The 22,946-nt window shown below is 41.4% G+C and overlaps 1 protein-coding gene and 1 long non-coding RNA gene across 2 annotated transcripts in view; both read left to right on the top strand.

The window, feature by feature from the left end:
* Positions 1-18,874, top strand: part of LOC138356530 (uncharacterized) — an 83,142-nt gene extending 64,268 nt beyond the window's left edge. Inside the window, exon 3 of the long non-coding RNA XR_011224499.1 lies at positions 17,298-18,874. This is a non-coding gene — a long non-coding RNA (uncharacterized lncRNA). The remainder of the gene's footprint in view (positions 1-17,297) is intronic.
* A 185-nt stretch (positions 18,875-19,059) lies between these two features.
* Positions 19,060-21,304, top strand: LOC123774183 (zinc finger protein 271-like). Its single transcript, XM_069312694.1, has one exon. The coding sequence runs from the start codon at positions 19,123-19,125 to the stop codon at positions 20,155-20,157; it is 1,035 nt and encodes a 344-aa protein (XP_069168795.1). The 5' UTR covers positions 19,060-19,122; the 3' UTR covers positions 20,158-21,304.
* Positions 21,305-22,946: the final 1,642 nt, after the last annotated feature.

The raw sequence follows: 22,946 nt of genomic DNA, 5'->3' as shown, positions 1-22,946 counted from the left end.
GACGAGACCTCATCGTGGAGAGTAGTGAAAGAAAGGGGTGTTAAGAAGACCTTGACAAGGCCGCCTACAGACGCCCTAAGGACGGCAAATTCATTTGCCGTGTTGGAGGACGAGTGCTGTAGTGCGCCTGCAGCGAGGAAATCAGCGAGGAACGGCAGAGCGCAGGCCCCTCAGGCTGCTCAGAAAGTTAGGGTGGTACCGAAGCGAATTTTGGTTGTGGGAGATTCCCAGGTGAGGTATTTAGACAGAACGTTTTGTGCCAGAGATAGGGGGAACAGATTAAGGGTTTGCTATCCAGGAGCTGAAATTGGTGATATTGTTGAAAACATGAATGATATTATGACGGGAAATAGGAACAAACCCATTATTTGTATTAGTGCAGGGGGTAATGATGTTGGGCGAGTTAGGAGTGAGGAACTAATACAGAGATTTAGGACAGCCATGGAATTAGTTAGGAGCAAGGGAGGAATCCCGGTCATATGTGGCATTCTTCCAAGAAAGGGAGTAGGAAATGAATGGATATCGAGGGCACTTGGTGTCAATTGCCGGCTGGAAAGATATTGCAAATCAAATGCAATATCTTTCATAGACAACTGGGAACACTTCTATGGAAGAAATGAAATGTATGCTCGTGATGGGGTGCATCTATCGAGAGCTGGGGTTGTTGCTGTTGCGAACTCGTTGGAAGAAGTGGTTAGAGGTGTTTGTTTGGGTTTAAACTGTTAGTAGATAGAGGTATGGGAATTGATTTGGAAGAAGGAGGTAATAAAAGTATGTGTTTGTGGGAGAAAGGAATTGGCAAAATGATCAGGGAAAGAGAAGGGCCTCAAAATAACAATTCACTTAAGGTATATTACACTAACAGTAGAAGTCTAAGAAATAAAATTAACGAATTAAATGCTCTTGTCTGCTCAGAAAAAATAGATATTATTGCACTTACCGAAACGTGGATGAATGTAGAAAATAGCGCGGGTTGGACATGTATATGAGTGGGATTGGATGGTTATAGATAGGAGCTGCCTCGTATGTGTCAATAGGCCTTCTGCAGTTGCCTTTGTTCTTATGTTCTTATGTTCTTACTCTTCAATTGTCCATATATGCTGTTAATTGTTATTCTGTGGGGCACAGCCCCGAATTTCAGTAAGTTTTGATTTAATCTTTCAGCAACTGGATCTTTTCCATGCTATCTGGACACTCATTCATTGACCGTCATTCAGTTCCTGACTGAACCCTTTTATATACTGTACATTGGAATCTCTCTATATATGAAATTGATCATATGCATTACATTACCAACTGCTAACTGTTATCTGAGTTCCTAATATTGAATATATTTGATTTGATTTGAATATAATATTTGAATTTGAATTTTGAATTTGAATTTGATTATATGACTGGATCGCGACTGGATCTTTTCAATGCTACTGGACACTCATTCATTGAATGTCGTTCAGTGCCTGACTGAACCTTTTTATTTACATTGGAATCTCTCTTTATATGTAATTGATCATATACATTCCATTACCAATTGCTAACTAAGTCATATTAGTTCCTCATATTGAATATACTCTCTTGTTCCCAGATACCAGTGTTTGGACCATGTTTAAGGTCCTTCCCTTAGATATTTACATATTTCATACCTTTGTAATACACATTGTTGTGTTTTTGGTATGTGCATATTGGCTATAATAATAATAGTGCTCGGCTGGACTCTGTACATGTTCGGTTCCCCGATTTTAAACAGACCCGGTGTTTAGTTATGGATCTGTGCTCTTTAATTTTTTCCCTATATAGCAATACAAACTGATGTGTTAACATGTCTGCAGGTGGGTGTAGTTCTCCATTCCATCACTCCTGCTCCCTGTGGTTCATTGTCATTAGGACGAGAGGAGCAAGGATATACTGTAACCACGCGATGGTCTGGGATTCGAACATCCGGAAAACGCCCTTATAAGGCCAAAATCGTGACCGGATAAAGTTATCTCAATATCCGGCTAAAATGGCCATGGGAGCCAGATAAAAAATCAGAGCCGGTTAACTTGCAGCCGATGTTACACTATCTGGACAGTCAGCCGGATAATCATTGAATTGTCTGGATATGAAAGCCTTGGGGCGGACCGTACCGTATTAATCCCATCTGCCTGTGGCTCGAGACGCATGGTGGAGGGGTGGGGTGGGGAGGGTGGGTGGTGTTGGGAGGGACCACCTGGGTACAGGAATTGCCATTAATTTTAGAACAATTCATCATAGCCAAAAACGAATGAAATAAGTACTAGTAATTATATAATTACAAATATATAAGTTTCCTAAAAACAATGTGCACAGGCTGAAGTTTCCCTAAAAAATATTGATTTTTTTTTCCTCCTGGCGGCCTACGTAATGTGCTATAGCTGCCCCTAGTGGACCCGTCCATCACTGGTCAATCCATTTGCTCCCGTCCCTCGTGTTATACCACAGTGCTGTGCCATTAGTGAAATATTTTTTTTAAATAACTTTTTTATTTTCATAATTACACCCACAGGCGCAACAAAAAAAAAAGAATCCAAAAAATTCTTTTGTCTTATAGAAGTGTTCATTTTTGTTCCCTGATCACAGAAAAAATAACAAAAGATCGTAGGTGGCATATTTTAGCCGCAATAGCATAGGGAAGTGTGGCAAAAAAGGGGCGTTGGCAGAGCCGTCGCCAGACGAGGTCTACTCCGCCTGAGCTGTCAGACAGCAGTTGCCACAAATATATTATTACCTAATTATTTCAATGTCTCTGATTGATTTTTTCTTAGTTTTTTTGCAGTAATATTATTCCATACAGTGAGATTGACCACCAAGCACCAGCGAGCCACTCACTGCCACTCCCTCCCTCAACACCACCTCACTCACCCTCATTCTCCTCCCACAATACTGTTTTTGCATTTATTCACTATACACAGACGTTATATATACGTATTTACATGTTTTGTTCACCATAACCGTACATCTAAGCTTGTATGGTGAGTAAAGGCACAAAGACTTAGCTACTCACACAGTCAGCTGATCGGTGGCCGCCCTCAAGGCCAGACGCACTAATTTTTTTTTTTTTTTTTTTTTTTTTACACACATTATATATAAGTATCTACCTGTTTTATTCACCATACCTGTACAAATAAGCTGGTATGGTGCCCAAAGACCATAGTGGCCATCAGTAAACAACATGCCAAGTCGTGCAGACGACGCTCCTCCCTCACCAAAATGGCAACTCCCAACCTACTCCTCTCGCTGTTATCTCACACTATACACACGTTATATATAAGTATCTACATTTGAGTTCACCACAGCGAACCACTAAGCTGGTATGGTGAGTGCAGTCAATAAATGTTGGCCACACACAGTCAGAAGACTATGCCACAACCCTCCCTCCACAGCCTTACTCCTCCCTCCATGGAGCACAGCGCTAAATATCACCACAATCCTGCTATTATCAGAATCCTGGTCAGTTTTATCACAGTCAGGGGGCTTCAGTAATACTATCACTGCTAAATAATAGCAGTATCAAATATATTTTGGCATTTGATGGTGATGCTGTGGTCACAAGCTGAACAGAGGTGCTGTGAGCTCGTGCTGCGTGCGCCAGCCTTGGTGGCTTGCTAATTACTGACGCTCTAACACCCAAGAATGTTGGCCTGGATTTTTTTCTAGGTAGCATCTGGCAACTATCGATCGTGGCTGTACTATAGCTGCCCCTATCCCAGGCGGGGCGTTTAAATTATAGCGCTAGACACGAAATCGTGTATAAATGATGTGCACGGTTTCGGTTTTGTCACTGATATCATTTATATATGATATGCGCGGTTTGAGGGTTAAACTATTCATCAAATCCAACTAAATATTTTACGTATGCATCTCATGTCTACATTTCTTTGACCTCCTAGTCAGGTCAGGCCTGATAGAATAGTTCTCAAAGGGGAGACTCATTTTTCAGCCACCTGGGATCATAACACAGTCCTTCCTTCTTTTTGTCCTTTTGTAGGTATACTGCATTTTTTGTTGAGGTGGTCTGGTCCTTTCTCTCGTGTCTGTTCGGGACCGTCCTCTTATGCCGCATTCTGTTGCCTCGTATTGTGTGGCACTGGCGGAGCCACTACAGCTTGGTTTTGGAGTTCCCTTTGCTCCATTTCGCGGGCTGTCTCTGGCATCGTTCACCCCCTCTTATCTCTCCCCCCCTCAGTTTGTTGTGGCCTCTTCGGTTCGGGATTGTTTCTCAGACGTTTCTGTTCCTTTGGATTCTGTTAATAAGTTTGTTTGCAGCCGTCTCTTCTGTTCTGGTGAGGTTGGGACAGCTGGTTTTTTTTTTGGGGGGGGGGGTGTCCCTGGGGTTGTTGCTGCTTGGTTGGTTTGGCAAGGGGTGCGTCTTCTTGTATCTGGTTGTGGCTCTCTGCCTTTGCCTGCGTGCCGCAGCCTCTGTGGCCAAACCTTACCTTGAGGTTACCTTGAGGTGATTCGGGGGCTCAGTGACCCCACGGCCGGTCGTCGACCAGGCCTCCTCGTTGCTGGACTGGTCAACCTGCCTGTTGGACTCGGCTGCTCACAGCCTGACATATGAGTCACAGCCTGGTTAATCAGGTATCCTTTGGAGATGTTTGTCAAGTTCTCTCTTGAACACTGTGAGGGGTCGGCCAGTTATGCCCCCTTATGTGTAGCAGAAGCATGTTGAACAGTCTCGGGCCTCTGATGTTGATAGAGTTCTCTCTCAGAGTACCTGTTGCACCTCTGCTCTTCAACGGGGGTATTCTGCACCTCCTGCCATGCCTTCTGGTCTCACGTGCTGTTATTTCTGTGTGCAGGTTTGGGACCAGCCCTTCTACTATTTTCCATGTGTAAATTATTATGTATCTCCCGCCTGCGCTCAAGAGAATACAGGTTTAGGCTCTTTAGTCGGTCCCAACAGTTTAGATGTTCTACTGAGTGGATTCTAGCAGTAAAAGATCTCTGCACGCCCTCCAGGTCAGCAATTTCTCCATCTTTGAAAGGGGCTGTCATTGTGCAGCAGTATTCCACTCTAGAGAGCACTAGCGTCTTGAAAAGTATCATCATTGGTATAGCATATCTTGTGTGAAAGGTTCTTGTTATCCAACCTGTCATTTTTCTTGCAGTTGCAACAGCTACTTTATTGTGTTCTTTAAATGTAAGGTCTTCCGACATCAGTACACCCAAATTCTTTACATTGCCTTTCTGTTCAATGTTATGATTTGACTGAGTTTTGTACGTGGTTTCCGTTTTTATATTTTCTTTTTTTCTGTAGCGCATGAGCTGAAACTTATCTTCGTTAAACACCATGTTATTTTCTGTAGCCCATAGAAAGACCTGATTTACATCTGTAAATCCATTGACGCACTTTGGGTTGACTTGGGTTACCTTTATCTCTGTTCCAGGGGTTCGGGTCTCCCGGGTCGTCCACGGGGTCTTTTGGTGTTGTTGGTTGTTTTGCTTTTGGGTTTCGGGTACATGGTTTCTGCCTCCCAGGTTAGGCCCTCTTTTGTCCTTGTCTTTGGGTGCTTGAATCTCTTCTCCGGGGAGTCGAAGGGGCTTTCCCCAGAAAACCAGCGTTGAATGTATTGAAATGCCATTTTCTGGATGAGACCTGTAGGCTCCCCAGCAACCCCTCTTCCCCCAGTGGGCGTTTTTTTTTGTGTGTGTTTTGACATCCAGCCTAAGAACTGGTCGTTGGATCGCAGGTGCAGTGGATCTGGGGCTCCCCCCTTCCCCCTCCCGGGGAGGGGGGAGCTGCGCAGTCATGCGGCGAGGCTCGTGTGATGTCATGCTTGTTTGCTTTTTTTCAATGTGGAGTTCTGTCCACTCGTTAGTTTTTTGTTGTTTTAACAAGAATAGGGGTTTGTTTTGAAGTGCTTACCTTTCTGGGTGCCTGGCCCAGTTGATGGCAGACATAAAATGCTCCAAATCACAGGTGCATTTCTATCGGCCATTGCTCCTTGCGCCTCTCCGAGGGGGACCAGGTTCTGCCTCGTGGTCCCCAGTAAGCCTAGAACTCCATCCACACTGACTGGTGCCAAAGTCTAATACACATCAGCCTGGATAGCTCCAGGGAGTCTCCGGTGAGCCTCATCCAGAAAATGGCGTTTCATTACATTAAACACTGTTTTTTTGTGCTCTCTCTTCTTTGTTTCTATGAGGATTTTGTTGTGAATTCTACATCTTGGAGAATGCATATCCGGCACTAAGAATGTGAAGTTTGAACGAAATTGGTCAACATGTTAACCCTTAAACTGCGCATGGCGTATATATACGCCCTGAGTAACATGTCCCATGGTGCGCATGGCGTATATATACGCCATAGGGTGCCAGGCCTGATTCAAATGGCCTGCGGCTACACGGGGTTCACAGTACTGTAACCCCGCGATTATCCGGGATTCGAACATCCGAAAAACGCCCTTATACGGCCAAAATCGTGAATGGATAAAGTTATCACAATATCCGGCCAAAATAGCCACAGGGACCGGATTAAAGCAGGTTTTCTGCAGAAATTACACTATCCGGTCAGTTCCCCAGATAATCGTGCCTTTGTCCGTATATGAAAACATGAGGCAGGCCATACGGTATTAATCCCGTCTGCCCGAGACTCGAGGCGCATGGTGTAGGTGGGGGTGGGGTGGGTGGGTGGTGTTGGGAGGGTGGGAGGGGTGCGTCAGGAGGGACTACCTGGGTACAGGAATTACCATTAATTTTAGAACAATTAATCATAGCCAAAAACAAATAAAATAACTACTAGTAATTATGTAATAACAAATAAATAAGTTTCCTAAAAGCATTGTGCACAGGCTGAAGTTTCCTTAAAAAATATTGTGAATTTTTTTCCTCCTGGCGGCCTACATAACGCGTTATGGCTGCCCCAAGTGGACCTGTCCAACACTGGTCAACCCATGTGCATCCGTCCCTCGTGTTATACACAGTGCTGCGCCATTAGTGAAATATTTTTTTAAATAACTTTTTTATTTTCATAGTAACTTTGAACATTTTTGGCCAAGACTATGTCTGGTAGCAGCATCAATCGTTCTGGAGGTGTTAAGAGGAAGAAAGTTGTCCTAACAATTAAAGACAAGTCACAGTTATACGCCTCAACCAGTGCGGCCTCACAGTGTTGCGCCATTAGTGAAATATTTTTTTAAATAACTTTCTTAATTTTCATAGTAATTTTGAACATTTTTGGCCAAGAATATGTCTGGTAGCAGCATCAATCGTTCTGGAAGTGTTAAGAGGAAGAAGATTGTCCTAGCAATTAAAGACAAGTTACGTGTTGTTCAAACAGTGAGGCGTCACAGGCAGCCAAGCGCCTTCAACAAGTGAGGCGCCACAGGCAAGCCAAGCTCCTTCAACAAGTGAGGCATTATAGGCAAGCCAAGCGCTTTCAACAAGTGAGGCGCCACAGGCAAGCCAAGCGCTTTCAACAAGTGAGGCGCCACAGGCAAGCCAAGCGCTTTCAACAAGTGAGGCGCAAGCAAGCGCCTTTAACAAGTGAGGCGTCACAGGCAAGCCAAGCGCCTTTAACAAGTGAGGGCATGCAAGCGCTTCAACAAGTGAGGTGCAAGCAAGCACCTTCAACAAGTGAGGCCTCACAGGCAACCCAAATGCCCTCAACCAGTGAGGCTTCAGCAGCTGGCAGTCAAAACTAACTTAGCTTAATGAACTGTACAGTAATTTTAAGTGTTAATTTTAGTGTTGTGTTAGTATAGGTTACGTAAATTGTTAAGAATTTTTAACTTCAAGATGTGTGGCATCAATCAAGAAGACGAACACCAACAAGGTAAGTTGAGGTTTCTAGTTGAATATTTAATAATTGTATGTGGCAAGGCAATTCAAATTATGTTGTTTGTAGTATAAAAATAGTTGGAAATGGTCACTTTTGGACTCGTAGGTGAAAAAGTACCATTATCCGAAAAATGTGATAATCCGGCTGGGGGTCCTTCCCATATAGTCCAGATGATCGAGTGGAGACAGTAGCTTCCTCAGGGCTCTTGTAAACAGATGCCATTTTGAAAAAAAATAGTGGGCAATATCTCAGGTGTGAGAGGCACAGTACTGTTGGAGCAACCAAGGCTGGCGCACGCAGCATGAGCGAACAGCATTGATGTTCAGCTTGTGACCACAGCATCGCCGAAAAATGTCAAAATAAATATATAATTGTTATTATTTAGCGATGACAATATTACAGATGACCAATGACTGTGATATAAATAACCAGGGTTGTGATAATAGCCGGATTGTTGTAATAATTAGCGCTGTGGGAGGAGTGATGCTGAGAGACGGAGGGAGACAGCATCGTTTACTAACTGTGTGGCCACCTGTTATTGTTTGCATTCACCATACCAGGTCAGTGGTTCTCTATGGGGAACACAAATGTAGATACTTATATATAATGTGTGTATTAGTGTAATAACAGCAAAAGGATTATGCTGGGAGGAGCCATATGGGTGACGGAGGTGACGTCGTCTGCACGATTTGTCTAGCTGTTTAGAGGGTGGCCACTATGCTCTTTGGGCGCACTACAAGCTTAGGTGTACAGTTACGGTGCATAAAACATGTAGATATTTATATATAATATGTGTATATAGGGTAATAACACTGCAAAAGGTATTGTTGGGGGAGAAAGTTTAGTGCGTGTGACCTTGAAAGAGTGAGGGAGCCGCCAGCCGCCATCTGTGTATAGCGACGACTCTTAGTGCCTGAACTAACTATATCAGCTTGGCTGTACAGTTGCGGTGAACAAAATATACACATACTTATATATAACGTCTGTATATAGTGTAATAACACCACAACTGGTATTGTTGGGGGAGAAAGTTTAGTGCGTGTGACTTTGAATGAGTGAGGGAGCCGCCAGCCGCCATCTGTGTATAGCGACGACTCTTAGTGCCTGAACTAACTATATCAGCTTAGCTGTACAGTTGTGGTGAACAAAATATACACATACTTATATATAACGTCTGTATATAGTGTAATAACACCACAAATGGTATTGTTGGGGGAGAAAGTTTAGTGCGTGTGTTGAGGGAGTGGCAGCGAGTGGCTGGCTGGTGTGTGGCGGTAACTCCTCGTTGCTTTTCGACTCTCAATACCAACTTAGTGGTTCGTTATGGTGACCAAAACATGCCAATACTTATATATAACCTGTGTATAGAGTGTAATAGCAGCAAAACTATTTGTTCATTGTTTTATAAACATAATAATTGAATCACTAATATGCACATCATACTTTTGAGTATAGCGACTATTAACCACTTTTATTATATAAATATATTACAATACACACTATTGAATAATATTACTGCAAAAAAACTAAGAAAAAATCAATCGGAGACATTGAAACAATTAGGTAATAATATCTTTGTGGCAACTCCCATCTGTCAACGCGGGTGACGCTGACCGGGTCTGACAACCGCTCTGTCAACGCCCACTTTTTGCCAGACTTCCTCGGTCAATTGCGCCCAAAATATGTCACCTACGATTTTTTTTTAATTTTTTCCGTGCTCAGGGGACACAAATTAACATGTTTAGAAGACGAAAAAAAAATTTTGAATTTTTTTTTTCTTGCGCACAGGGGTGTAAATGTCCCAAGGACCCTTGAGCAGTGTAAGGGTTAATCAGCCGCAGGTGACAGAATTTGTGACTTTGATTTTTTTTTTTGGCCAATTTATTTACAGAGTTTAAACTCTATTATCTTTGTCTATCTTGCTTGTAGTGATGAATGAGGACCAGATGAGGGTCTTATCACTAATAAATGGGCAATAAAGTTTTTGTAATATAAATGTTTTGTTATAAGAACATAAGAATTAAGGCAACTGCAAAAGGACTATTGGCCCATACAAGACAGCTCCTATTTATATCCACCCAATCTCATTCATATATATGTCTAACCTACAATTAGACATTTAAGGGGCCCAGTGTCTGCTTTTCAGTTATCCTTGACAAATCCCTGTATTTCATTTTTTTGGAGGGCATTTTTTTTTTTACTTCATTTCACAACGTATTGACCTACAACTTTTACATATTCGAGTACGAATGCCAAGCAATCTTACTTATAACTTACAAGATATGTCATAAACTAGAAGTACTATATTCATTGTCGAGAACTTTAAGTGCATTTTTTCTCTTTGAAAAACATTTTGAACTTTGAGACTTAGTAAAAAATTCAGTTTCTGACCAATTCTCATCATTTTTACATATTATGTGCAAAGTTCTTAGTGCTAAGGTTCCTAGTGAATCGTTTAGTCATAAAGCCATAACGTTTGGAGTTATAAATATTTTTGTGTATAAATTTGGTGCAAATTCGGATGGCCACATTCACAAAATGTTTTACAGTAAACTACTCATAAAGAATAATTTTCCCACTTAGCTAGCTGGCAATTGAACATTATATGCAATTCTTCAGACTATAATGAATAAAATAACAATTGGTGACATTATTAGATTTTTTAGCAATTCGAAGCTGTGATTTTTTTTTTTAACCTTATTAACATTTTGTGTCTTCAGGGTATGATGATGATCCATTAGGAAAAGTTGGAGCATTTACCATGAAGATTATGCACACAAAAAATTTAGTGTGTTTGAGGAATTTTCAGTGCACATGAAACCGGGCCCCATAACCCCTTAACTGCACGGCCTCCAAATATGACAACCCCCCAGTGCGCAGGAAATACAATCTCTGGAAAAATCATTTTCTGTTTTGAAAGTATCAAAACCATTCCTGAGAATGGGTATAGTAACAGAAGGTCGAAATTGTACGTACTTTGGCTGCTATGGGGTCCGTAAGTTCGTGCGTGATGTCATCATTCCCTGGTCGCCCATGACTTAGCCCCCCCCCCCCCTGAGGCCGGTAGGGTACTTGGGGCAGGATGCGTGAGTTGCCGCGAATATATTTTTGTTCATTTTCTGCGCACAGTTCCAAATACGTTTTATAGGCTTTTAAGTGTCAATCCTATGTATAATGAACACGTACACTATATAATGGTAGTAGAACATCCGTACTGTTCGAAGACACTGTGTTACGTGCATGACACGTATACACATATCCTGCACGTATTTTCATTGTATCATGCTAATTTATGTATACCTGTATATACAGTCTATTTACACACTATACACTATCACACACTATATACATTCACCACCAACACACTCAGAACTTCACGAGTGTCAGCTGCCACATCCTCACTCCTCCAACATCCAGTCTCTCCCTCACTCCTCCAACATCTTACTTGCCAACATTGCTCCTCCCACCATACTGTTATTGTTTGTATTACACTATTTACACATGTTATGTATACCTATCTACATGTTTTATTCACCAGAACTATGCAAGTAAGCCAGTATTGTGTCCAAACTTTACAGTGGCCACCATACACTGCATGAGAAATCACACAGCAGCCAGCAGATGACGCTACGATTATGTCACTTCCCTCACCAAAATAGCTCCTCCCAACATACTCCTGTTGTTGTTACTACACTATATTTACACATTGTATATACCCATGTACAAATGTGTTCACCATAGTGAACCACTAAGCTAGTATGATGAGCAAAATAAGAGTGGCTGCCACACAGTGAGGCTACCTCGATATTTCTCCCTCGCTCCCTCACCACAATTCCTCCTTCCACAATACTATGCATATATGTACATGGGTATATACACACATTGTATATACCCATGTACGTATGTGTTCACTATAGTGAACCACTAAGCTAGTATGATGAGCAAAACAAGAGTGGCTGCCACCACACACAGTGAGGTTACTTCGATTCTCTCCCTCGCTCCCTCACCACAATTCCTCCTCCCACAATACTATGCACAGTGCTTATTATCACCACAATCCTGCTGTTATCACAATACTGGTCACTAAATCCTGTAAATAGATAATTGACCACAAGTTTATTTTTTAAATAAACCTAAGAAGTCGTTTGAAGATTCCTAGATGGATGAAATAATGCTGTGGTGCTGTGGCTAGTGCTGTGAACATCGTGAACAGCATTAAATCACTAATATTTGAACATTGTACACAGTCATTATCACACTCATGCTCTTCTGTAAAACTATCATGGCTAAATAATACAAGTTATATATATTTTTTGACATTATTAGGCAATGCTGTGGTCACAAGCTGAACAGCAGTGCTGTGAGCTCATGCTGCGTGTGACCCTTAGATCTCTTTCTTTATCAGAATTCTTTGAGGATTTCACACATAATTTATAGGTTGTGTGGGGTCTATGTTCACCTATTCCACATTCCATAACATGGCATTTATTCACATTAAATTCCATTTACCAAGTTTTGCTCCATATACTTATTTTGTCCAGGTCTTCTTGAAGGGCATGACAATCATCTAAGTTTCTTATCCTTCCTATTATCTTAGCATCATCAGCAAACATATTCATATAATTCTGTATTCCAATTGGTAGATCATTTATGTAGACAATGAACATCACTGGTGCAAGAACTGAACCCTGTGGTACTCCACTTCTGAGATTTATCCAGTCCGATACATTGCCTCTGATTACTGCCCTCATTTTTCTATCAGTCAGAAAATTTTTCATCCATGTTAGAAGCTTACCTGTCACTCCTCCAATATTTTCCAGTTTCCAGAACAACCTCTTACGTGGAACTCTGTCGAAAGCCTTTTTAGATCCAGATAGCTGCAGTCAACCCAACCATCTCTTTCCTGTAAAATATCTGCGGCTAAAGAGTTAACTGGTTAAATGAGCGTGCAGACACTGTTTCTAAGGAAGCCATCCGTACTTGTCCCGTCTCCTGTAAAGGTATTCCTTATTCCGACTTTTACCCAGTTATTCATTCCTCCAACCTTGCCTGTTGGCAGGGTTGTTGTTCTTCTGTTACTAGTAACAAACTCCGTGCTCTTAAGAGTAGTGTGTCCCCATGGCCTTCCTCCTACCACCGTAACTGGCGGTGGGAAATGGCTCTGGCGAGGTTGCGTATTGGCCATACACGCTTAACTCACGGGCACTTAATGGAGCACCGCCCTGCTCCTTATTGTCCAAACTGCATTGTCCTTCTTACAGTCGTGCATGTCCTTGTTGAAAGTCCTGACTTCAAGGTTGAATGTGAGTCTTGCTTCCCGACCATCCTTCGATAGAATTTTTGATGATTCAGATTCCTTTGATATCATTTGCTTTATGTGTTTCTGTTCTCATATTGACATTCTTAGTCATATTTAGCGCCCTATGATTATTCCGCACATTTGATGATGCTACATAGCCTTCCTGGCTTGGTGCCTTCTTTTGACAATTACTTCTTTATGCGTGTGCATAATATCCAAACTCCTGTAAATATAACTGATATCAACATGAGCATGACTGATTTTGAAAGAGAAATTGATAACGTACCCACGCACTCAGCTCCAGGTCCAGACTCGTGGAATTCAATATTTATAAAGAAATGCAAGGTGCCAGAAGTACAGTCACTCAGTATAGTGTGGAGGAAGAGGTTGGACACAGGGAAGATAACAGATGCGCTTAAATCAGCAGACATAGCTCCTCTACATGTGGGAAGGAGCAAAGCATTGACAAAGAATTATAGACCAGTTGCACTAATCGTCCCACATAATAAAAGTATTTGAAAGAGTGATCAAGAGTCAGGTCACCAGTTTCATGGAGACCAATGACCTCTACAACCCAGGCCAACATGGATTTAGAGCGGGAAGATCGTGCCTATCACAGTTACTTGACTACTACGACAAAGTCACTGAGGCATTCAAAGAAAAACAGAATGCAGATGTGATATACTTGTACTTTGCAATGGCATTCAATAAATGTGACCATGGAGTGATTGCACATAAAATGACGTCAATGGGAATAGCCAGTAAAGTAGGATGCTGGTTACTCAGTTTTCTGTCGAACAGATCACAAAGAGTAACAGTCAACCATATAAAATTGAGTCCAAGCGCAGTTAAAAGGTCTGTACTTTAGGGTACAGACCTTATACCTCCGTTTTTCCTTATTATCATATCAGGTATAGACAAAAAATACAAGTCACAGCTTCGTATCATCCTTTGCAGACGATAAAAGTCAGCATGAAAATTTCCCCTGTTGAAGACTTTGAAAACTACAAGCAAATATTAATAAAGTTTTTGACTGGGCAACAAAAATAGCATGATGTTTAATTGTGATAAATTCCAGGTACTCAGGTACGGTAAAAATGAGGACCTTAAACATAATACAGGGTACAAAACACAATCAAATCTGTCCATAGTAGGAAAGCAGCATGTAAAGGATTTGGGAATGATGATGTCTGACGACCTAATGTGTAGGGAGCATAACCAAGCAAGTATTGTGTCAGCCAGAAAAATGATAGGATGGATTATGAGAACGCTCAAATATAGGGATCCCATCACAGTGGTTGTACTATTCAAAACACTTGTTCTGTCCCATCTTGAGTACTGCTCAGTACTCACTTCCCCCTTCAGAGTAGGACAAATTGCTGAAATAGAGGGCTTACAGAGAACATATACGGCATACATAGCTATTGGGATCATCTCAAAGATCTCCAAATGTACTCACTAGACAAGAGACGAGAGAGATAATGTACACATGAAAAATACTGGAGGGCCAGGTCCCAAATTTACACAGTAAAATAACAACATACTGGCATGAACGATATGGAAGAAATGCAGAATAGAGCCAGTGAAGAGCAGGGGGTGCTATAGGCACAATCTGAGAACACTGAATAAACATCAGAGGTCCACGGTTGTTCAACATCTTTCCATCGAGTATAAGAAATCTTGCTGGGACAACCGTGGACATCTTCAAGAGAAAACTAGATCATTCTGGCATTTCTTGAAGAAAACTATCGGGTTGTGGTGGATATGTGGGCCTGCGGGCCACTCCAAGCAACTGCCTGTTGGACCAAGCTCTCACAAGTCATGCCTGGCCTTGGGCCGGGCTTGGGGAGTAGAACTCCCAGAACCCCATCAAGCAGGTATTGTATGATTCCATTTTCTGGATTCACCAGTTCAATTCTCATTGTTTGATTCCATTGTCTGGATATACCAGTTGTATTACCAATGTATGATTTCATTACCTGGATACACCAGATGTATTCCCATTGTATGATTCCATTGGTTTCATTTTGTGCTTTGTGAGTCATATTGTCAACCTGTAATTAGTTGTGTTGTGTCTGCATAGCATATGGTCAGTGATTTTGTATGTGTGGTGTCATGGCATTATATTTCTGTCCATTGCTGATCGTCAGTTGTCAGTAGCTGATTTCTGCTTGCTTATCGGTCAGTGACTTGGTATGTTTGGTGTCGTGGCATTATATTTCCAGCCATTGCAGATCGTCAATTGTCAGTAGCTAATAGCTTCTTACTTATTGGTCAGTGAGAGCAGTTTGGTCATCGGAAATATAAAGACGTGTCTACCACTATCAGTGCTGAGGTAGTGTACCAGCTATCAGTGCTAAGGTAGTGTACCAGCTATCAGTGCTGACGTATCATTTTATTTATTTATATTAACTCTTGTACAATGAAGAGGTTATTAATACTATGTTTGATTATAATTATATTATCAAAATGTCTGCATGTATATATTGTATATAAATATGCGAAAGTGTGTTTAACCCTTAAATGGCGCATGGCTATATACCATTTGACATCCACAGGTGCATACAAAAAAAAAAATCTTTTTTCTTCCTAACCTGTTAATTTGTGTTCACTGATCATGGGAAAAATAATAAAAAAATCGTAAGTGGCATACTGTATATTGATTTTTCTCTGATTGATTTTTTGTAGTTTTTTGCTGTAATATTATTCAATAGTGTGTAGCGTGATATATTTATATAATAAAATGAGTGAATCATCGCTGTACTCAAAAATATGGTGTGCATATTGTTGATTCAATTATGTTCGTCAAACAGTGAACAAATACTTTGTCAGTTATTACACTATATACACAGGTTATACATAAGTATCTGCCTGTTTTGTTCACCATAACGAGCCACTAAGTTGGCATGCTGAGTGGCAGTGCCAGTGGCAGCCTGCCACTGGTTGCCACTCCCTCCCTCACCTCACCTCACCTGACTTGCCACCACTCTGTTTTTGCTTTTATATACAGACGTTATATATAAGTATTTATATGTTTTGTTCACCATAACTGTACATCTAAGCTTGTATGGTGAGTAAAGGCACAAAGACGTAGCTACTCACACAGTCAGCTGATGGCTGCCGCCCTCAAGGCCAGACGCACTAATATTTCTCCTCCAACAATACTGTTTGTGGTGTTATTACGCTATATGCATACATATATAAATATCTACCTGTTTTATTCACCATACTTGCACAAGTAAACTGGTATGGTGCCCAAAGACCATCGTAGTCACTGGTAAACAACATGATAAGTCGTGCAGACGACGCCACTGCCCTCACCAAAATGGCGGCTCCCAATCTACTCCTCTTGCTGTTTATACCCTCTATACACACGTTATATATAAGTATCTACATTTGTGTTCACCATAGCGAACCACTAAGCTGGTATGGTGAGTGCAGTCAATAAAAGGTGGCCACACACAGTCAGAAGACATCGCCACCACCCTCCCTCCCACAGCATTACTCCTCCCTCCATGGCGCACAGCACTAAATATCACCACAATCCTACTATTATCAGAACCCTGGTCAGTTTATCAGTCAGGGGTCTTCTGTAATAATATCATCGCTATATAATAGCATGAACAAGTGTATTTTGGCATTTTTAGGCGATGCTGTGGTCACAAGCTGAACAGCAGTGCTGTTAGCTCATGCTGCGTGCGTCAGGCTTGGTAGCTCACTCAATACTGAGGCCCCTAACACCCGGGAATTTTGGCCCACGAATTTTTAAAAAAATTGCGTCTGTTTACAAGAGCCCTGATGAAGGTGTGGTGAACCCCGTGTATTCGCGGGCCGTTTAAATCTTGCATAGTACTCCAAAGCATCATATGATGCGATGCGCAATTTAAGGGTTAATATATTTAGCAAAAAAAAAAAAAAGTAAAATCAATATATAGTTCTTGTTTTCTGGAGTGAAATAGTACAGATTGATCAGTTTACACTGAACTCTGATTCATAATTGATTACATTAATATGTACTGTTATTTTGTTTAGTATATAGTATAGCCCTTTTTACCCATATATTCATTGCAGAAGAAACTCTGCAGTCCTGAAAATAAAAATTGCCTAGTATGAGAAAGCTTTATTAAATACCAAAGATTATATATATTTGATATTTGTTGTCCTAAGGACCTAAATATTTCTCATTTGTTTCTTTTGCAGCTCCTACTGTCATCAGAAGACTGACACCTGCACTGTCACCACCCATTAGGCTTAGAGCTCATGTGTGTCAACAATGCTGTGTACATGATGGCATGAGCAGTGTTGAAGCACAACACTGGCAGATAGAGTGCATATACATCATAGTGTGAGCAGTGACATGAAGCACAACACAGTCAGATTGACTGCATATACATCATAGTGTGAGCAGTGACATGAAGCACAACACAGTCAGATTGACTGCATATACATCATAGTGTGAGCAGTGACATGAAGCACAACACTGTCAGATAGACTGAATACATGGTGGTTGTCATCAGCAGTGTCATGAAACTCATTACAGTGTCAGAAAAACTGTACTTCATGAATTTGGGTAAGGCGTTGTCTTGAACTAATTTCAACATCCTGATTGTTACATCCGCATCCTCAACATCCTGTGGATGGATGTTACTCAACTCTTTCAGATAGAATAGTCATGTGTTTCCTTATTACCCATTGCGATAAACACACTTTCATCCAAAGCACTCTACATACATGTCTCTATGTATGTATGTATGGGTGATATATATATCTATAGAAGATATATATCTGGAGGTTATCTGGAGATGATTTCGGGATTTTTTTTAGTGTCCCCCGCGGCCCAGTCCTCGACCAGGCCTCCACCCCCCAGGAAGCATCCCGTAGGGCAGGGGCATAGGGTGAAAGAAACTCTGCCCATTTTTTCTCGCCGGCGCCTGGGATCGAACCCAGGACCAGGACATTGTAAAATCTTGAACAAACTTGAACAAGACTGGATAGATATATATCTATAGAAGTGATACACTGACATTGTAAAATCTTGAACAAACTTGCCACAGTGTTTGTTTTACATATTTACAAAGTTTTACATGCACTAAATCTCCTGTTGGGAACTACATGTTGAGGAGTACATATGTACTGTATATATGTTTTACACTTGATAACTCACAGGACATATTGTATAGCATATTCTAAGTCTAGCATATTTTATAATATAATAAGCACAATATTTTACTATTTATGAATCAACCATACCATCAATTTACAAATCAGATTTTTCATTCTCCTATGTCTTGACAATTCAGTTGCTTTATATTTCTACCAAATTGGATTTTTTTCTGTTGCTTATTTGATATTCTGAGCTATCTGTTGACAACAGAGGTACCACTATAACCCGGTTGCAATGTTGTAACTTATGTTACAATATTTGACATTCCGAGCTATCTGTTGACAACAGAGGTACCACTATAACCTGGTTGCAATGTTGTAATTTGTGTTACAATATTTGACATTCTGAGCTATCTGTTGACAACAGAGGTACCACTATAACCTGGTTGCAATGTTGTAACTTTTGTTACAATATATGACATTCCGGGCTATTTGTTGACAACAGAGGTACCACTATAATCTGATTGTCTCTGCTAACTACAATGTTGTAATTTGTGTTGTTTACACATACCACAATCCAAGTGTTTGGCATCTTTTAACATTTCCTTTAATAATACACAATAACGGCATTTTAAAAAACCATATCATGAATATGTGTTACTTAGAATTTTCTGTAATATTTATAAAGCATACAAGAATTTATTCATAATAATAATAATAATAATAATCATTGTCTACAAGACTTCAGTAATCAAATGTAGTAAATTTCTTTAGATAATAATATTTAAGTTCTTGGATCAACTAACTTTAAAGATTTTTAAATTGAAGTAAACTACAAATGTTTCTTCAAAAGAAAAATCTAATCAGTGTTGAATATTCAAAAATATTATATTAAAACGTCTCATATAATAGCCTACAAAAAATGTACAAAGAAAAAATCTGTGTTAAATATTCATTGTCTAAAACTATATTCAGAAATACTCCAAAGCTAAATATGAATGCCCATTCAGGAGAGAAACTGCATCATTGTTCAGAGTGTCTAAAAGACTTCTCAAAAATATCAGCCCTAAAATCACACATGAGGATTCATACAGGGGAGAAACCATATCACTGTTCAGAGTGTCTAAAAGATTTTTCACAAAAATCACATCTAATATCTCACATGAAGATTCATACAGGAGAGAAACCATATCCCTGTTCAGAGTGTCTAAAGGATTTTTCAACAAAATCGAGTCTTGATAGACACATTAGGATTCATACAGGAGAGAAACCATATCACTGTTCAGAGTGTCTTAAAGATTTTTCAGAAAAATCGAGTCTTGATAGACACATTAAAATTCATACTGGAGAGAAACCATATCACTGTTCAGAGTGTCATAAAGATTTTTCAGAAAAATCAAAAATAATATTTCACATGAAGATTCATACAGGAGAGAAACCATATCACTGTTCAGAGTGTCTTAAAGATTTTTCAGAAAAATCAAATCTAATATATCACATGAAGATTCATACAGGAGAGAAACCATATCACTGTTCAGAATGTCTTAAAGATTTTTCACGAAAATCAGATCTTAAAATACACATGAGGATTCATACTCGAGAGAAACCATATCACTGTTCAGAGTGTCTTAAAAAAATTTCACGAAAATCAGATCATCAAAAACACATGAGGATTCATTCTGGAGAGAAACCATATCACTGTTCAGAGTGTCTTAAAGATTTTTCACAAAAATCAAGTCTAAAAATACACATGAGAATTCATACAGGAGAGAAACCATATCACTGTTCAGAGTGTCTTAAAGATTTTTCAACAAAATCAAATCTAAAAATACACATGAGGATTCATACAGGAGAAAAACCATATTACTGTTCAGTGTGTCTTAAAGATTTTTCACAAAAATCAAGTTTAAAAATACACATGAGGATTCATACAGGAGAGAAACCATATCACTGTTGAGTGTGTCAACAGGTAAAAGTCTGGATGTCAATTAAGTTTAGTAAGACACATGAAGCTTTATGTAGAAAAACAATAGCATTACCTTTTTATTGTGACTTTACACAATTTAAATGTAGTTATTCTTAATAGTTGCAAAGTACAGAAGTAACAGAACCCATTCAGTGACAACGGTTTTAGAGTCAAGACATTTTCCACCACCCTAGAAAGACTGAGTTCTGGGATGATTTTTGTTGCTCTGTGGAACTTTGTCCAAAGCATATATGTCTTTCTTAAGCTTAGGTTTTCTTTCCTGGATACAACTCTCCAAATGGTGGTGCACCAGAAACTTGTACATTTAAATAACTACAGTGGAATCTCGGTTTTCAAATTTTTTTAGTTCTCGAGCTCAATTTCTTCGAAACGTTTCGACTCAGTGCTCGAAGTTTGCCTCGGTGCTTGAGTTTGTTGATATACGTATGGGTGAACCGAGCACATGGCGCACTTCAGTTTACCAGTACCTCCCAACTAGTGACAACTGTGCTTTAATTCTTTGTGAACAATTTCATTGTTTTTGTGTTTTTTTTTGGTTTCCGAACATAAAAGTTCTTATATATCACGCCATGGGTTCCAAGAAACTCAGTGGTAAAGCTCAAGCTAAGAAAAACATTGGGAAAAGCAAGTGTCTATAGAGAGATTCTTAGTAAGACAAGCAAGCAAGCAGTAAGCCACAACCAGGTCCTAGTGGTATGCATGCAAAATTTGAGAGAGAGAGTACCCCAGAAATGTCATCTCTGCTGTAATAATGGAAGGGGACTCCCCTTCCAAACACTAACGCCTCTTCTCCTACCCCTTTCCTCACTGTCTCCCATACACCAACAAGAGTCCTCAATATAGGTAAGGTACCTATGAGTATTATTCTGGATAAAACGTATTTTCTGGGGGAGCCCCGTCGGCTCCCGGAGCTATCCCGGCTGATATTGCTGATGTCAGACTTTGGCATCAGTCATGTGTATGGAGTTCTTTAGGCCTACCGGGGACCATGAGCCAGAACCTGGCCCCCTCAGAGAGGCACGAGGAGCAATGACCTATAGAAACCTTCGTATGGTTGGAAGCATTCTGTGTCTGCCATCGACCAGGTCAGGCACCCAGAAAGTTAAGCGCCCCAAAACAAACCCCTATTCTGGTTAAAATTGCTACAAAAAGCCAAACTAGTGGACAGAACTCCCCAAACAGAAACGAGCAAATGAGCATGATGTCACACATTGCTGTGCTGCTGTCTGTGCAGTCCCCCCCCCCCTTCCCCAGGAGGGGGAAGGGAAAGCCTCAGACCCCTGCGCCGGCAATCCACACCCCAGTTCTGAAGCTGATGCGCTAGGCAGAGGTCATGTGCTTTGAATCCAGATCTAGTCTCGGCTCTGTGCCTTGTGGTGTGGTGACGGCTTTCTTATAGGGTATGCACAAGCCAGTAGTATATTTCTTCTGTACTCGGGCTGCATGCGCCTAGGGTTCACTTCCCTAGGTGCCTGGTAAGTGCTGTCATTGGGGATTGGGGACACCTTCCACAAGTTCCTTAGGTCTGCCTCTGCTTGGTCGTTGCTCGGTTTTCGTCCACCCTTTGTGTGCTAGGGTGTTCTGGCTCCCTGGTTCGCCTTAGGGTAAGAGGCAGTTTGTACTGGTAGGGGCACAAGGTACTGCGCAGCTTGCTTTCATCATTCATAGCAGCTAGCTCTGTTCTGCCTGGTTACACTGTCCTCTTGCATTGTTTTCTTTTTGTTGCCTATCTGGTGGGTTGGGGGGGATGTCTGCCTTGGTTGTTGCCCCCTGTGTACTGAGTATGCTTATCTGTTCTGGTGGTACCCCCAGGCTAGGTCTCTGTGAGTGTACACGTCCCTGGGGTTCAGTTACTTTGAAAGCTGTTTGATAGAATTGGGCGCTGCTTAGCAGTACCTTGCCTGGGCTTCCCTGATCGTGAGTTCCATCTCAGGACCCTGGGAATCCCAACAGGGGCATGCGGATTCGATGGATGTGACCCTTCATTCTCCCCCCTTCGCTTTGTGCAAGTTTGAGTGTTACTCTGTCTCCTAGTCTCAGGGTGACTCTCACTGTTTTTGACTCGGTCAAGCTGCATGTTGGGTCAGTGACACTTTCGACCCGGAGTCCTGCGAGTTTTGTTGTTTGCTTGTGACTCAGTTTACCCAGTTTACTGTTGACATTATACGGGTACAGGCGGTGCAAGCGTTGCATGTTAGGTTTAGGTTGTTGCAACTCGCTAGGTTGATTGCTACGCCGGAAGCCCCAAGGCTGCCCTGTTTTGCTTATAGGGACCCGGACTTAGGGGTGTTGGTCGCTTCGGCCATGGTTCAGTCTGCACCCCCTCGTTCTTTCCCTGTTGTGGTTCGATCTGGTTCCCCCCCCCCTCTTTCCTCTGCTTCCGGCTCTGAAACATCTGAGGGTTTCGGAGTCGGGGCAGGGTTTAGAGGGTCTTGAGACTTGGTCAGTCTTGGGGAATGCCCCTTCCGGAGTGGCGACGGAGGCATTCGAGTCGTTTCCCTGCTGAAGTATCTGGGTCTGAATGGTGGGCCCCCTTCCATCCGGCTTCTACGGCTGCGCCAGCCTTTCCTTTGCGGCTTGCCTCCTGCCGTCCCGGATTAGGCCTCTATTATGGACTCGTCTTCGTTCAGGTTTGGATATTTGTTTCATTCTGTTTGGGTCTAGGTTTGTTGGTTCTCAATGGGTCCCGGGGAGGGGGGGCCTTCCCGGAGGGGTCGTGCCAGGGCTCGGAGTTCTGCTCGTCGGGGTAGGCCACTGGT

Source organism: Procambarus clarkii, chromosome 73 (assembly GCF_040958095.1).
Source record: "Procambarus clarkii isolate CNS0578487 chromosome 73, FALCON_Pclarkii_2.0, whole genome shotgun sequence".
In the NCBI taxonomy this organism is placed as follows: Eukaryota; Metazoa; Arthropoda; class Malacostraca; order Decapoda; family Cambaridae; genus Procambarus; species Procambarus clarkii.
The sequence above is the reverse complement of the archived record's forward strand: the minus strand, read 5'-3'. Positions and strand labels throughout refer to the sequence as shown.

What these genes read in the sequence shown, in the direction of transcription:
- LOC123774183 (XM_069312694.1), top strand. Translation starts at nt 19,123, where the DNA reads ATGTACAAAGAAAAAATCTGTGTTAAATATTCATTGTCTAAAACTATA.